The sequence below is a fragment of the Larus michahellis genome, chromosome 4 (genome assembly GCF_964199755.1).
Source record: "Larus michahellis chromosome 4, bLarMic1.1, whole genome shotgun sequence".
Lineage (NCBI taxonomy): Eukaryota > Metazoa > Chordata > Aves > Charadriiformes > Laridae > Larus > Larus michahellis.
In genome coordinates this window covers 2,613,906-2,630,498 of record NC_133899.1, presented here as the reverse complement: position 1 = coordinate 2,630,498, position 16,593 = coordinate 2,613,906, and the positions used below count along the sequence as shown (strand labels likewise).

The 16,593-nt window shown below is 40.7% G+C and overlaps 1 protein-coding gene across 1 annotated transcript; it reads right to left on the bottom strand.

Moving 5' to 3' along the window:
* Positions 1–1,046: 1,046 nt before the first annotated feature.
* CA5A (carbonic anhydrase 5A) lies at positions 1,047–16,368 on the bottom strand. Its single transcript, XM_074582735.1, has 7 exons — positions 16,155–16,368; positions 14,354–14,551; positions 10,265–10,383; positions 8,739–8,834; positions 8,510–8,572; positions 6,548–6,703; positions 1,047–4,629 (listed from the first exon to the last, which is right to left on the bottom strand). Exons 1-7 carry the CDS (start codon positions 16,255–16,257, stop codon positions 4,450–4,452), a joined length of 915 nt encoding a protein of 304 aa, XP_074438836.1. The 5' UTR covers positions 16,258–16,368; the 3' UTR covers positions 1,047–4,449.
* Between the last annotated feature and the right edge of the window lie 225 nt (positions 16,369–16,593).

Here is a 16,593-nt window from a genome sequence, read left to right as displayed (position 1 = left end):
AACAAATAATTACCAATATCAGAAGTAAATTGGCCATTTGTTAGAAGTAATGTGTATGTTCTTAACCATTTATCGGGAGAGCTGCCTTGATCAAAATAAGACAGCCTGCTGGAACCAAATAAGCCATTTCTTTAGCAAACACCTCAGCTATACTAATACAGGACCTGATAAGCTTTTTTGTTGGGTAAATGGCAGTGGTGGTAGCTTCTAGAACCCTTAAATATTTGTAATAGTGGAGCTGGCCTCACTCTTAACCTGTGCCACTCTTTCTTCATACTGAAATGGCTTCCCTACCACAAAGGGTACCAAATAGCACGGTTTGGGGGGCCTTGTATAAAAGTATCACCTACAGTTATTTTAGGGGGTGAATTCCTTAACCAGGAAAGTAATCTCCTACTTTGCCCATCAAAAGAAGTGGAAGCTTGTTTGAATGAAGTGAGCTAAGCATAACATATCTATATGATATCTAGACTCTAAGCACGGCTAAGCAGTGAGACTGAGAAATTAACGCTTAGTTCACCTCATCAGCCATAATAAAGAAAAGGAATCTATATTACTCAAAGTTCTCTTCAGGTTACTTGATAAGATTCTTGTAGCCACTGCCACTACACGTGAAACTCTTGAGAGTTACACCACACATCAGATCAACATTCAGATTTATCAAGACCAATTACACAAGGGAAAAATGAGCGTAGTCAAACAGGTCGAGTTTAACGATCAGCATCAAATTTAGCAAATATCTTCAAAATTTGGAATCCCAGTTTAGACGGCATGCTGCATCTAGCTGAATGTAACAAAAAATTAGATATCCTTCCATCACTACAGCAGCAACAGAGAGGTCATTGTTCTTTCATTTCAATTATAATACAGTTCAGCAGAGTCTTTCATGGCTTTTAAGTATCACAGAATGTCTGACATCTGATTAGACTCCATTTATAATGACCTGGTTCATTCTCAAGGAGGAACTGTATTATTTTCTTGACAAAGAAAAAAAAAGTACTTTTTAACTTGGAGAGCTTAATTACACAATGAGATACAGACACAGGTTTCTCTGTGTTTCTTTATTGCATAGTCGCACGCTAATGTAACAGTTTAAAATCCAGCAGCTAGAAGTTTCTTTATATCAGGTAAAAACTGAGAAAAAAGGCCTGTATCCTAGGAGAACAGAATGCATTCCCTGTTACATATGTTGTCTGCAAAGACAATTATTTCAGTAAATTATGATTAGGCAGATAGCATACATTAAAATACACAATGTAATAACTGCCACGAAAACAAGATGCACAAAGAAAAAAAAACACAAAGATGTGCCAAGAAATACAAGTTAAGGCATTCAAACTCAAGGCATTCAAATTTTAAAGCAAATACCATTGACTATGAAGTTGAGCAGAATAAGGGACCCTTCCTCAAAAGTAAGCCATGTAGAATTCCAGTACACTAAAACTCAGCAGATTTTCGTGAGATCAAAGCAATCTCCATTTCTACAGCTTTCAAAGCCAAAAGATACACTCCTGTCAGACTTTTGCGGTAAAAATACCAACGCAAGCCATCCATGACAGAAGACAAGAAAAGGCTGGTCAGGTATACGTGGTGGCATACACCTGGAGTGCACTGGTGTGAAAGTTCTGGAATGTGGGAATATGCAGCAAACATTCAAACACCAAATGAAGTCATTCCAGCTATAAAGTCACCAAGAACAAGCCTTCTGATAAGAGCAATATTTAACAGAACATAGATGCAGATCTATGTTCAAAACCCTTCTACTCCCTTTTCAGTAAGCTGTCCTTAAAATAACTTCTATTACAGTCTTTAATTCCTCGTACATACTGCCACAGGAATGCTTCTCAGTACAGTATTAAGTAACAGAAGTGACTACGATGCAAGAACAAGTACAAATGTGTGCTTTCACCCTTTTGTATTGTACCATTTGAAAGAAGAGCCTTAAGACTCCTATGCAGACACCTTTCAAACAGAGTTTAACTTAGTTGTGCAACATCATTACAAATATTAGCTCTAGTCTAACAATCAAATCATTTCCCCCACACGCAACCGGCAAAATATGGGAAAAGAATTATATCCCATCTCCTGTTTTACATACCCATGCAGGCACACAGTACTATTTTCCTTGAAGTGAGCTTTTACAATGCCAATACAGTCGTTGTAACATAATAGTTAAAAAAGCTCCCCCCAAAACCTTTCTGTTCATTTCTAAATTGCTAATTTCAACAACAATCCGCCCTGCAACTGAGATACTGCCTATCTTAACCAGAGATGCTAGAACACTAACATGTAAATGCAAGACACAAAACCCAGCAAAATAACTGTAACAGAAAATCCCTGTAAAACTTATTTTTGTAGCACAGTAGAGCTAATCCTCTCTGTGTTGTCCCTGTTTCCAGATATTTGAAATGATCAGTGCTAAAACTGATTAATTTTATATCCGCATAGATTCTGCGGACCAGGAACATAATAAAAAAAAAATAAAAATCTGTGTGATGGTACCAAAGACTGTATAGTTCAACTGAGATGGTAAAATTCAACCAAGTTGGTATAGATGATAGAGTTCTACAGAGTTCAGCCAAGATGGTAAGGTTCAACCAAGCAGTAAAGGCTTGTGAGAGGTAATGAAACTGAAGACATATACTGCCATGTTAAATATACTATATAGTAAAAATAAGTATACTACACTGGGATAGGAGAGAGATTTTCTTACACTTATCACGTAGAGACAGTCTAAAGTTACGTGGCCACATTTCAAATTGGCAAAGGAGAAAGGCACAACTGTTGCAACGTAACAACAGCCTGAGGTAGAGCTATTAAGGAAGAGAAGGCATGACCTGGGCACTTAATTGGTTAAACCAAAAAATTCAAAAGCCTTAAAATCATCAGAGTCACACTAAAAAGTGTTAAAGTGCTTTTCAACTGAACGCTTGGACTTGGAAAAAAAAAGTATCAATTCTAAAGTTCTGAATTTAGCGTTGACAAGCCAGTGTCCTGGCATTACTTGTGCTGAACTACACCAGCAACCAGGACTTTGCTTACTGGCAGAAGCAGACCAAGTAACATCTCTTCTCCGAGACGACTCCTCAAATACAATCAATCAAGATCGTGTCATGGGTTTACAGACAGACCTGCTCCTCATCAGAAAATCTGACCATACATTCGGTACATGAATTTCATGCACAGGCACACTGTTAAATATAGTACAGCATAAAAAGCCAGTGAGAAAGGTGCTCGAGAGAAAATTATGGCAGTAGTATGCTTCAGAGGTAGAAGATACTTGTGGCAGTTGGACCGTAAGTCTAGGATAAGGCTCCAGAGCTGGCACTTTACACAACCATTTCATCTGGTCCACAAATAAATTTCAACCACCACTTAACTTCGTTACCATAAGGTGCTATAAATACAATCTGGTCTCCAGTTGTCCTAAAGCTAGATAACTCTTTTCATAAGAAAAGTACATCTTCAGACAAAACTTTGAAGAGAGTGCACTGGTGCTCCGTGAGTTACTGAATGCTGCGTTTTGTCCATAGTCTCCTAGCACTGGATCAGCTTTCAGAAATTGTTTGAGTTCCCCTCCTCCGCCCCCAGCTCCCATTGGGAGGGTCAGCTGGGGCTTATCTAATTTTGCTTTCCTTTGATGTGATCAGTTTCGCGGGATCAATTGGACATTTTCGCCTAATTTCCTGCTCTTGCCAATCTTGAGATATTGGTGAATTCTCTTCTGCTCTCTCCTCCTGGTACATTATTAATACAGAAAAGTAAATGCTGCCAAAGCTAAAAGCTTCTACATTTGTTATAAGGTTTTAGAAAAAGTATTCTGGCTTGTGGTGTAGAGAAAGTGGACATTTTGTGGCATCCATATCAAACGTGGATCAGACAGTCAATAGAATGGAAAGAGGGGAGATTCTATAAGCTATTTTTTCCCTTCTCCTCTTGTCATCCTAAGCACCAAGGAAAAAGGATGAAGATAAAAATGTCTCTCTATATGTGACTAGATTCTCTAGTTCTCTTTCCAAACCTCTGAAACAATTACACAAAAGGACCCAATTAATACTTTTCACTTCATCACACTTCCTGCTTGCTAACATGTTTTTCTTTGGGATTATCAATTCATGCCAGTCACTGAAAGAGCATTTGAAGAGACACTGAACAATTCAGAAAAGAAGCAGGAGAAGAGGTCACCTGCCCTTATTTTTCCTTTAACTGTCAAAATAATTCCTTATTGATCCCTGCTTTAAAACAAGTCGATTTGTTAAGGATTAATATTATTTACTACTTAAAAAAGCAAACTAAAAAAACCCGTAGCTTCTCTACTGGAGGTCAAACATCGCTTAGCAGAACTGAAACTGCCTGGCTGTGAAACGGAACGGCATACACACACTGCAGAAAAAGAAAAAATAATTAAAAAAATAACGTTGCAGTCCGGACTGACATTTCACGGATCATCTATGGCCTGATCTGCTCAGCATGGTCCTTGGGCTGTACTTCAGTATTCAAGAGATGCCTGCTTTGGAAGGACGAACGGACGGTTCTGTTCATTAATGGCTGAAGAGGGCGAAAGTTGTCTACCATTCTCTTTTCTTCTTCACCATCTGAAGTAAAGAGCAGCATCCGAAATGCCTCCAGCTGAGGATGAGAAATGTCCGATTTTGTGACTTTACTAACTGAGGAATTATTGGAGTTCACAACAAAACACAATAATTCATGCTTGGAAAAAAAAATAATCAGAGGTACTATTACATTTGCATTCTGAGAAAGTTTAGCACAAACTTCTGCCACATCTTTGTCACCTGCTGGTAAAATTTATGCCATCATCTACATCAATGCAGAAGATGAACTGTCATTTGCCATCTTCAGGCAAACTCAATCTCAAATGTGGCATGTCTGAGACAGAACCGATTCCCATTCAAACACTGGAACATATGCTATCTTTAAATAAGTCTCTCGAACCTTCTTAATTTACACTCTTCCTGGAGTTCTGTTATCTTATACAGACATGCATATGCTGGCACCCAGAAAAGAGAGAACCTCAACAAGCAACAGTCTACATAGTTGTTGTTCTTAGTGGTTTATAACTGGGGATTAAAATAAAGTATGCAGCAGATCAGCTTTTAATGCTCACAAGGGCATTACAATGTTAAGTAAACTATGAGCCTTTTTATGCCATAAAAGAATGAGAGAGAAGAGCCAAGGGAAAAAAAAAAAAAGAGAAAAATTTTCAATTGAAGAGCAATACACTATGCATTCAGTTCTCTCTGCTCTGTTAACAATCTTCAGTTCTTCCTGTCCTGTTCCTTTATGTAAACTAAAACATTAAGATGATGTACATGCCTATTCTTCAGTTAGTGTTCCTTTGGAGCACGGCTTTCTAGATGGACTAGCTCCATGCAAAAGTCGTATTAAAAAAAAAAATAAATCAGTATTTTGCCTCATGTTGTTGGACTCGCACTTCATTTTTAATCAAAGCTTCAAAAACCAGGGACTATGCACAGATAGCTTTCAGTACCTCTTAAACCATGAAAAAATGGTAGATTTTTTGGCGCTGTTCATTTTTACTTGCTTTGCTACAATCTCCTAGACTTTTTCTATACTGTAATGCCCCTCAAAGTACCCCACTCCTTGGAATAGACAAAAAAATCCTGACAACTTCCAACAAAGTCCACAATTGTAGTATAGTTCTAGTGAGTCCTCCTTCTGACCATTTTCTACTTGTGCCTACATCTACCAAGCAATAACATGAACTACTAAAATTAAAAGCAGTAGAGGGCATATGGAGACAAGTTTGGGTTGGTGTCAGAACAGACTATTGACCACAAGCTTCTCCACTTGAAATAACTTCTGTAACACAAACATTTGCTGAAACCTCTGTTTGTCTGTCCTTTTTAAAGGGGAATAAAAAAAAGAGGAATTCAAGGACAGTACAGCCAAATACAGAGTAAACATGCCTACAAAGGCAAAGGAGAAAACCCAGTGGGCTTCGCTTTATCTCTCGCCATCAGAATGGCATGTGAAGGACTCAGAGCCACCCACCATCCCTTCTGTACCTTCGGAGCCCACCCCAGGGAAGAACAAAGGATTAGCCCTTGCAGTCTCTCCAAAATTTCTGTGCAAATGCACACAGCTATCAAGAATATGCACAAAAGGTCATAGTTTGGAATTTCACAAAACCTGCCCTTTCTCCTCCCTTCCTACCACAAAAAGGGCTGTGTCCTGGTAAAGAGAGCAAAATTATGCAGTGTTCCAGTAAATAACCATAGAAGTTTTCAAGGGTCAGCTTCCAGCATAAGGCATTGTTAATCAAGATAAAACTCTACTGGAGAGCTGGAGAGCATACTGAATAGGTCTAAAGTCTTTCAATATTAGCTGTTGTTAATGTCAGGACACCTCCCCAGACAAATACTGGGGGTGAAGCAGCCACTGATCTCTGTGTATTCACAGACAATTACTGGCACTGGTAAGCAACTACCATTGTGCATCCTCCCCTTCGTGGCAGCAGGCAGTCAAACAGGTATGGTATGATTTGAAACGTAAGCATGAGTTTTACCTGATTCTCATCAACCTCTATAGGCTTCTTCTTAATAATCCATGTGACCGATTCGGTAAGTGGGGGAGTAGTCAAAGAGCCTGCATACGTCCAATAATCAGGGCATGAAGGTATCAAACAGGAAGGATCAAAGACATCAAACTCAATAACAGTGTCCTAAGGCCCAGAAAAAAAAATGACAGAAGATTTAAAAAGATCTTAACAATGAGACTAAGTACTGTATGTGTTATATACGCATATGCAAAATTAGATATTGTGAATATTAATAATGATCTACATAACATAGTAATTTAAAACCCCATAAACTTGTAAAAAATTGTAAGCTGGGTTTAATGTATAAGAGGCATATAGTGAGTAGACAAAATTTAAACATTTCCGTTGTCCCCACAAGCCATTAGGAATTCAGTGCAGAAGAAACAAGGAGTGTGAAGGAGCAACTGACTACGTCTTTGTGGGAGCTAGAAGCAAACAGGAAAAAGAAAGAATAAATGGTGGAATAAGTTCAGGTAGTTCTGACATATAATTAATAGACTGCAAACAGTAGCGCTTTTACTTTTCACCACGTGATTTTAGGCAGCAGGGAGAGGGAGGGGGACTAAAATTTTATTTAAATCCCATTGCGTATTCTTGTCTCCAGAATGTGCACTCCCACAAGTGAGATACCAGACAGCACATAGGAGCTTCAGAGCCTAGATTTCCTACACAAACATTTTACTTCTGGGGTACTTCCAGGATACACTAGCAGTGCAGGAAATGAAGATCCTGTTTTTCCTTAGATAGGCTTTATTGGTTCCCCACTGAGAATGGGAAATGTTAGAGAATTTTTCAAAAATAGGGAGTTGGACAAGAGATTCTAGATGGGAGCTTTCACCTGTCATGTACGAGAGGAAGGTGCAAGAACATCAGAACAGGTATTATCTGACCTTCCTCCTCCTCCTCACCAGGGTGCTGTTCCTCAGGGTTCGGTACTTAAGTCAGTGATAACGCTGGCAAGGCAGCAAAAGTTTTCAAACATTTTAAATTAAGTGCTGATGAGTTGCTGGGTGACTGACACCCTTTGGAAGTGAGATCTCTTTCAGAGCAGCCCACATGCAGCTTGATGAGCCTAATGTTTGATACTACTTGTTTGGTTTTCTTTTTAAAAAAAGATCTTCAGTTTCTTTCAAATTCATATGCTGTAAAATATTATCTTCTCATAATGGATGTATATTCACAGATTTTTGTGGGTCGTTTTGGCACTGAACTGACTTGTTTGGCATTTATCTGGCAGAATTTGCACTGCACTGCCATAAATACTTTGTTTTATTTGGATTAAAAAAATCCTTACTGCGATAAATAATGGCACGGCAACTTCAACTGGATGTGCTCACACGCCAGCAAAATTCTTGATGTGTGGTTTTCTTGTGTACTTTCAAAAAGGAACAGGCACTCAGAGGAGCGTGAGCTGCTTCTGAGCACTATCAGAGATGCAGCACTCCCTCTCCTGGCAGAAGTCATAAATGAGCTATGAAGAAAGCGTCTCATTCCCCTCGCAGAAAGCTTACAGTTTAAAAAAAAAAAAAGGCAAAGCATAATCTCCTCTTCACAGAGAGTTCCTTCCGGTTAAACAACATACAAAAGCTAATCCAGTGTCATAGGTTTTCATAGAAGCAGAAGGGCAAGCTTCAGTGAGGTGAAGCATTAAACATGTGCATGCCCATCTACGGGGATACAATCTCAAGAGCATGATTTCTTAAATCAAGAGGTTTGGAAAGCTTAAAGTATAGAATTCCTCCTTAATAATTAGCTTTCTGCCCCTTCAGTATAATCAGCAATTCACCCAATGTGTCAATCAGGTCCCCTGATGACATCTAAGGAAGAAAGCATTTATTAGTGTTTTGCTATTCTCAAAGTATCCTTTAGGTTGAATGACTGCGTTAGTTTTGCTGTGTGATAACTGGTGGGACGCTTAAAAATACTTACCTTGTGTTTAACTGCTGGTAAGGCATCAACCAGTGTCTGCAGCCCTTCATGATGTGCTCCTAGCTGCAGAAGACAGGTAGAAGTTAGAGAATCATTAAGCTGACATTCTACATTTCTACCTTAATCAGTAGTTTTTGAAAACAACAACAATCTAGAGGTATTTTGTCCTAAATCAGTTTTAACAAAATAAAAAGGCATCATTACAGCTTATTACACAAAGTGAAATTACCTTTAAAAACACGCCAATAACAGCCAAGCCGTTACCTTCCATCACAGCTTCTTCAAAAGTTGGGTACACAACTGCATTCCAGTGTACCAAATGCAACTGAAATATAAATGAATCAGAAATCAACACATGCACAGAGCACAGTAATGATAGCAAGAAACTTGGCTTTTGATCTTTTGGTCCTTGACAATTTGAGACACTGCAGTGAGCTACCTCAGAAATCAAACACCGCAAAAACGAGGACCAAAATTTTATTGGAAAATAATGGTGCTTCCCTTCTTTTTTTTTTTGTTGTTGTTTTTTTTCTTTTTTTTTTAAACAACAGCCAAAGACCCATAAACTATATTTCACACATACAAAAGGGATTTTGTCTGTGGGAGACTGCGTGGGTTTCTCAGACCATAACAGCAGCTTAATCTGCATTTTTCCCCATTGGCTCCATCCTTTTTATTGACTCTTTTTCTGCCTTAGTAGTTACTTAATCACAAAAGTTTTGCTACTTTAATAATCACTTACAAGTTGAAAACAGAAGATAAAGTGATCATGATAACCACTAAATTACCACAGAACTCTGCTGTACATTATTCTAATGACTTTAAGAAACATATAAAAATATTGCTGTAACTGGAATAAACTTTCTATCATTAGCCAAATCTCTGGGGTCACATACACCAGACAGTTACTGTATACAACGTAAGCAGGACCAGACTTCTTGAGTTACAGGTATAGGCGTGAGAATTAAATAATCTTCCATTTTCTCTTTAAATACTTTTTTTAAAAGGGTATTCAATATGTGCTTTATTTATTATAACTAAACACTTGCAGAGAAATAAAGTGATTTTAAGGCAGCTAAGGACTGGGAGATTTGGAGGTCCACTACAGACAGCAGCTGAGATGCAGTGCATTCACCATGCTCCCAAGAAAACAGATCCTACACCTTATGAACTCTTAGCTCACTGCAGCTCAGAGGCAAAGCACTTGCATTTGGTTTTTTTGGTTTTGTTTTTGTTTTTTTTAATTGAGATCTGAGCTTGCATATTTACCTCAGTATTTGCTGTCCGCCTGATCTGCACCACATTAGCTGGGACCTGGGAGTTCATTAAGACTTGAGTGTGCCCTCAGTCTGCTTTCTGTCTCATCGTTTTCCCCTTTAAAAGGGGGAAGGACAAGCAGAGTTGTGCCACTCCATCTAGACAGAGCTGGAATAGCAATGATACTTTGCTGCCTGCCATTGGCTTGCCCGCAGCTACCCCTGGGGACATTCAGGGAGAAGAAAACATTACTGAAACTTTCAGTAATGGGGCCAACGTTCAATTTTAAGACTGTGTTCTTCTCCAGAAAACACAGTGAGCATGAACTTCCTAATGCAACAGTAGATGAGCTGTGGCACCTACCAGGTCTGATCCGTAACAGTAAACTGCAATTCTTCAAATAGGGAGTTTTCTATCACGCAGGACAGTCACAGACAGTCTGAGACCCAACCCCCAGTCCCCACAAGTGTTTGCACTGTTCAGCATTTTATCTCATACCTCTGCTGGGTAAAATTTACTGTCAACTGTGTGTTCTGAACCCCACTCGTTTATAGCTCCCCAATGGAAATGGAACTGCTTTAGCCTGTATTGGTTTTCCAAGGGACCTCCAACGATTACTAAAAAACAAAACAAGACACACATTAATAAACATGATTTAGAATTGTCCAGACAAGTAACACAGCAAGATCCTACTTGAAATAAGTTTGCCCAAGGAAGAAATCAGCAACTATGTTAAATGAAGCAATCCCCTATTGCTTGGCTACTTTTACAATTTAATTTGCTATGACAAAATTGTTCAAGCAAACACATCACACTTTTTCCCTGCAGTTTGAATCAACTATATCAAATTGAAGATAAGCTAAATAGTCTCCTCATCCATCTCCCCTCAAGGGAACTACTGGTTTTTTCCAATTCACATGAAGTTTGTCAGAGTCATGGTGATTACATGTTACGTTCTGTGCTCTTCTCTTCAAGCAAGCACATGAGAACTGCCTTACGAGATGCAACACGTATGACAAAGCAATGGATGTATCTATTAAATGACATCCCAGCGATGCCTCAATAGCTATGAAAAAAATATTGACATTTCCCATGACAATACAAGACTTCAAAAATCCAGTTTTGCCAGTATTATCACTACACTGCGTCAGATGTTCAATTCTGATTTTTTTTAAGTTACAAAAATCCAAACCCACTATTCTGCTTCAATGCAGCTTTCAGACTGCATAACCAGCGTTGAAAGATCTCCTGTACAGCCAGATATATGGTAATATTGTGTCTACTCTAAACTGCTAAAGCTACGCTCTACAAAGCATCTAAACATACAGTCTGCCTATGGGCAAGATTCTGAGTTTATGGAAGCTTTAATGCACTTTTTAGCCATGAGTAAGGGTAAACACACAATCTGCTCTCCTGATTTCAGGAGGCATCTCATCATTTTGCAAACACATGAATGAAAAAGTCTATGCCTAGTTTTCTGTGTAGCGTTGGTTTTTACTCATTTCCTGCTAACTGAAGGAGGATCATTCTGCAAAGTCTTCTTGCTAGTTATTACATCACAGCAGCTGGTAAATGACAGACCATAATTACTTCCAAAGGGGTAACAACAAATATGTAGCTGTAGAGACCCATTTGCTGATTTTTACTTAACTGTACATCATGGTTAAATTTTGTAGCAAACCACTGTATAAAGTACGTAATTCCAACGCTACTTTTGAAAAGAAGTTAATCACTGTAATGCTGAGGAGAAAACAATGAGAGGCATTAAGAGCTTTCTTGTCCTTTACCCAAAAAACAGACAGCAGTTTTGAAATTCTAACTAGATAGGTTTGTGTGTGATAAAAGAATAAGCTAAAATAAGCTACGCAAATTGACATTTAACTAATTTCATCCACTGTTGTTGAGCTCTTCACATAAATGCAATACTGACCATCACTAAAAAAATGGTGATGGAGAAAAGTAACTTTCAAGGATGGGATGAAGATGTGTCCCACACTGCCAAGTCTTTCAGAATTAAAGTTTCTGCACTCTAAAACTATCCATTCCTGATTATATGATGATGCAAACCCACAAGTGATTACATTCATGTAAATAATCACATTCACATACTTAGCAAATCAGATTCTATAGCGGACACTAGAAAGTGACAGGAAACAAACAGGAGCTTACAGTCCCTTTACAAGCATTTTTGTCATTTAATTTCCTCTCAATTTACCAGTCTTGATAATTTCAAAACAGAAATTTAAAGGAACTCTAACAACCAGAGGAAAGAATCACATCAGCTTTTTATTGTAGTCCTAGTCTGTTTCAGTCTTATTTCCTTGCAGTAGATGGCATTCATGCACACAGACAGGACCACATTCTGTACATACTTTCCCCGCACCCTCTTTCTTCTTCATCCTCTTGCTCTGCTCATAAACAAACACCCCATGGCAGCACTACCTTCATCTTTTGCCCAGGTCTTGCTTTGCCTCATCTCAGAAGTTGGGCATTTTTGTCTATCCTGGATGCACGTTTCATTTTGTCTTTTTGATCTTATGTTTCAATTTTGTTGCTTTTTTTGTTTGTTTAAGGGCTTCCTTCATAAGCTTCCTTCTCCGCATTTCTATTATTGTTACACAGAAGCTGGCAGAAAGAAAAATCAGAAATAGCAACAGTAAACAGAGAAAGGTGGAGGAGAGAGGCAGGCACTTGAAAACCTGGCTATTTATACAGCAACATCCCATGATCTGTTGTTTCTCTGTCATTTTGGAGTCCTGCCACTGATCATTTAATGCCATCCTCCACTAGCCGTCATCACCCTTCATTGACTGTAGTTCAGTTGAGGAGGATGATAATGATGAAAAGGCAGCCATCCAGAAAGAGGCAGCAAGAATACTCACACTTAAAGATTTATCTCAAGTCTTATAGATGAAGCGGGTAAGATCTTTCAGAGCTGTGATGCACTCTGAATAGCCAGCCTCTGAAAGGCCAGTGCCCCTCTAATTGACAGTCCTGATGCTTGCCTTTATGTCACCAAAACTGCCCCTGTGTATTTAAAACTTGCGTATTTCTTAACCTGCTGCAGGCAATTCCCCTCCATTACATTAATTCTTGGAGAAAAAAAAAATGACTTTGTTATCCATTGAACTGCAAAACATTACGCTTTTCAGAAATGTATCCTCAACAGATAGCGGGGTATGGCTGTATAAAGTAAAAGACTGTTAAATTAAGAGCAAAACTGATCTAAAGTTAGTAAGATAGAAGTCTCTGATGAGCTAACAAGTGATGTCTCTATCTTAGTCTCTCCTCTAACCCCACCTCACTAACACAATAGCAGTTTGTACTAAAAAAAACAGAAGGGCACTATTTGGTTTCTTCATTACGTATCATAGCGCTCAAATGAACAGGGGCAAGAGTATTCCCTGGTTGGAAACTAATGTTCTGGGTGAAGAGCTATAAGCAATAAAACCAAGAAAAACCCCAAATGTTAGACAAGCCCCTGAAAGCTCCATGCATTCCACCGCTACTGTTTTTGCTACATTGTTTTATCAGCCTCTTTCCAATCAACCAAAAATACTGGTATAGTAGAGACAAAGCATATGTTTTTATTAGCATGCTGAAGACCTCTTTCCCAAGGGCATTACTAAATCACCTGTGAGGATCTGGTAACTCTTATGGCAATCTTAAACATATATTACTCTAATCGAACAGGTTCAAACTTGTCCTCGGTCCTTCAATTTTTCCCTCCAGGACAAGCTGAGTAACTGACATGAATCACGTGCTACACAATATCCCTGACCAACTGCTACCAGTTCACCTACCTTTAAGAAATACCTTCTTTATACATACCAGCAATACTGTTTGGTAAACTCAACTTTTAAAGTAACAACACACAGGAAATCTCGAATTTGGTAGCAATATCTTGAGTTTAAGTTACTTGACTCTATTGAGCATTAAAAAAAACTTATCTGCTCAGGTCAGCGTGCTGACACAGCTGATTCACAACTTGCCAGAATGCATAATTGGATTTCAGATGCATGGACTCCTGCTTATACTAAAACAACAGGAACACATGCACCTGCTCCCGGTGGTAGCAGCTGACTATCGTTTAATTCTCCAAAAGCTTATTGAGATAAGTATATATGCTTTCCAACTGAAAGTCATTGTGCTACTGATTATTTCAAATGCATTAAATATATCTGTTAACACCACAAAAGAGATAAGTGGCAGATTACTTTAATAGGAATCTCATTTAAAATTAAGTACATACACACACATATGACTGAAGATTGACTCATATAGACAAAGCTGTGATATTACAAGACCTCATCAAAAGGCAGGGCATTAAGGCTTGTGCAATAAGAATAATTTCAACCTACAACAGAGGATTTGTGCACAGTGTCCATGGTAATAAGTACATCATAAAAGTAAGACCTATATAGAACTTCTGCATTACAATTCCCATCACTGTAAGTCCACGTGTAGCTAAAGCATTCTTTTACTGTATATTCATTTTCAGCATTTGTCCTGAGGTTTTACATCATGCAAATATTTCTCCTTTCTAAGCATTAAGACAATAAATAGATTTTTCTGAGTTTTGCTTACTTGATCTATCAGTTGAATCATCAAACTCAACCAGGAACGAATATCCATTGTTCCAGATGTGAAGACACGTTGTTGGGTCGTAGCTGATTTTCAGAGGCTTCAGAAAAGGGTCATAAACACTGTCTCTCCACTGGATATTGATAGGAGACTGTCGGGTGCCCCCAGGAATTGTAAGTGGACTCTGCCAAAGTGGATGCACTGGAAGAGAAGGAAGAAAGTCAGGCTCTAATGCACGATAGAGAATTTCCAACTAAATACTTCAGAACTTTTTGTCAAAAGAAGATGCTTTGGCATATTGGCTCCAAAAGCTAATTCAAGTCAGCTGATGCACAGGCAAGTAAAATAATAATACGTTCCAGTTGCATGACTCAGAGCTACACAGGGAAGTGCAGTAATTTCATAGAATCATAGAATGGTTTGGGTGGGAAGGGACCTTAAAGATCATCTAGTTCCATCCTCCTGCCACAGGCAGGGATACCTCCCACTAGACCAGGTTGCTCAAAGCCCCATCCAACCTGTCCTTGAACACCTCCACTTCTCTGTCCAATTTGACTTACAACTGTGTTGATAACTTTCTGCATTTACAAAATGCTCCTCAAAGAAATTCTGTCCCCTTATTTGCCAGAAAATTGTTTTCCTTTTATTGACAATTGATTTTAAGGTGGCTTCTGTTTTGCGGCTTTGCCAGAGTCTAAGCACACCACTTCAGCTTTCCTTATATACCAGTACATCAACTGATGTCAGATTGCACCAGACACAGGATAACTCCCACTAGAAGGCAAAAAAACTCTCCTGAAGGTGCCAGTCTTTTGCCTACGCGTGCTTAGGCAAAAATTTACACCACTGCTAAGGGTGTAGTGCTCCTGAAGCACCCATACCAATATCAACCAAGACTACTCCACACAGTCAGGACCTACAGCTGATCATCCCCACACCTGTAAAATCCTAAGCTACCAATTTTGGGGGCAGCTTGGGTGTCTCAAACCAGCACGAGCAGGGCAGATGCGTGAATACAGTTTCCATGGGATGCTGTTCTGCTTGAAAACAGAACCGAGATGTGTGTGGACAGGGAGCACTTGCTCACCTGCCATCCCCCAACTTCAACAGCCCACAGACCAAGGCTTTTGTACCTTGCCCATCTGCTGAACCCAAAACCAAGGGGCTCTGAAGCACGGCGTTACTGGCTACTTCATTAGATACAACGGCTTGCAGTCTTTTGGAAAGAAAGAAAGAAATAAAATCCTTTAACAACCCACTCACATGAGGAGCAGCTGAACAACCTTCCCCCTTGGTTTCCTCAGTAAGGGGCAAACTTTCTCGGCCCGTACAAGGTCGCCACAGGCAGGTAAGGCAGAAGCAGGCAAGCAAAACACTCTCCACAAGTGCCACTGCTCTCTCTTATTGTTAGTGCCATTTCCTGATGTTTCAGCAGAGGAACTGTCACGGACAAAGCCCGGCTGAACTTGGCGTCCCCGCCTCTTCTACACAAACTTTCGGGGCGCCGACAAGCCCCCTCAGAAGCGTCGGAGGGAGACGGGCGCTGCCCGGACCCAGGCCCCTCAGCCGGGCCCCGGGGAGGGCGCGATGGGCAGCGGGGGTCCCTCGGGGCGGGGACGATGAGCCGGGACGGGGAGAACGAGGGGGGCTCGCGGCAGCGACCCGCTCTCCTCGGGCGGCGGGAGCTGCTCGCCTCGAGGGGCGAGGGCAGCCCCGGCCTGAGGGAGCCCATCCCCGGGCGGACCCCCCTGAGGGAGGCGGTTTCCCCCTGAGGGCGGCGGCGCGGGAGGGCGGCGGCACTCACGGGCGTCTCGCAGGCGGTAGGAGCAGCAGGCGCCCAGGCTGCACCGTCGTGTCCCCCGCCGTAAGGCAGCAGCCACCCAAGCCCGGCGCAGCAGCGGCAGCATCGCGGAGGAGGCTGTGGAGTCACCGGGCGCCACCGCCCAGCCCGGCACGGCCCAGCCCGACACGGCACGGCCCCTTCCGGCACGGCCCCCCCGCCGCCATGGCTCCCTCAGGGGAGCGGGCGCTGGCTCTGCCAGAGGCGAAGTGGGGAGGGCGGCCTCAGCTCAGCCGGCCGCTCTTCCCTCAGGGGCGGGCCGAGAGTGGCTTTTACCGGCATTGTATCTTGTGACAACGTTAGAGAAGAGGCCACAGTTCCCTGTGGGTGCGTTTTCGCCATTTCCCATGGTCAGGCTAATCCCTGTGCTTGTCTCACGCCAAAAATTTGTTTCCTCTCAGGG

Bases quoted from the DNA above. Each gene is read 5' to 3' on its own strand.
- CA5A (XM_074582735.1), bottom strand. From the start codon at position 16,257: ATGCTGCCGCTGCTGCGCCGGGCTTGGGTGGCTGCTGCCTTACGGCGG. The intron at 10,384-14,353 runs GTAAGCAAAACT...TTTGTTTTTTAG, and splicing joins TGATTCAACTGATAGATCAA to TAATCGTTGGAGGTCCCTTG. The intron at 4,630-6,547 runs GTAAAACTCATG...TCTCATCCTCAG, and splicing joins TAGAGGTTGATGAGAATCAG to CTGGAGGCATTTCGGATGCT.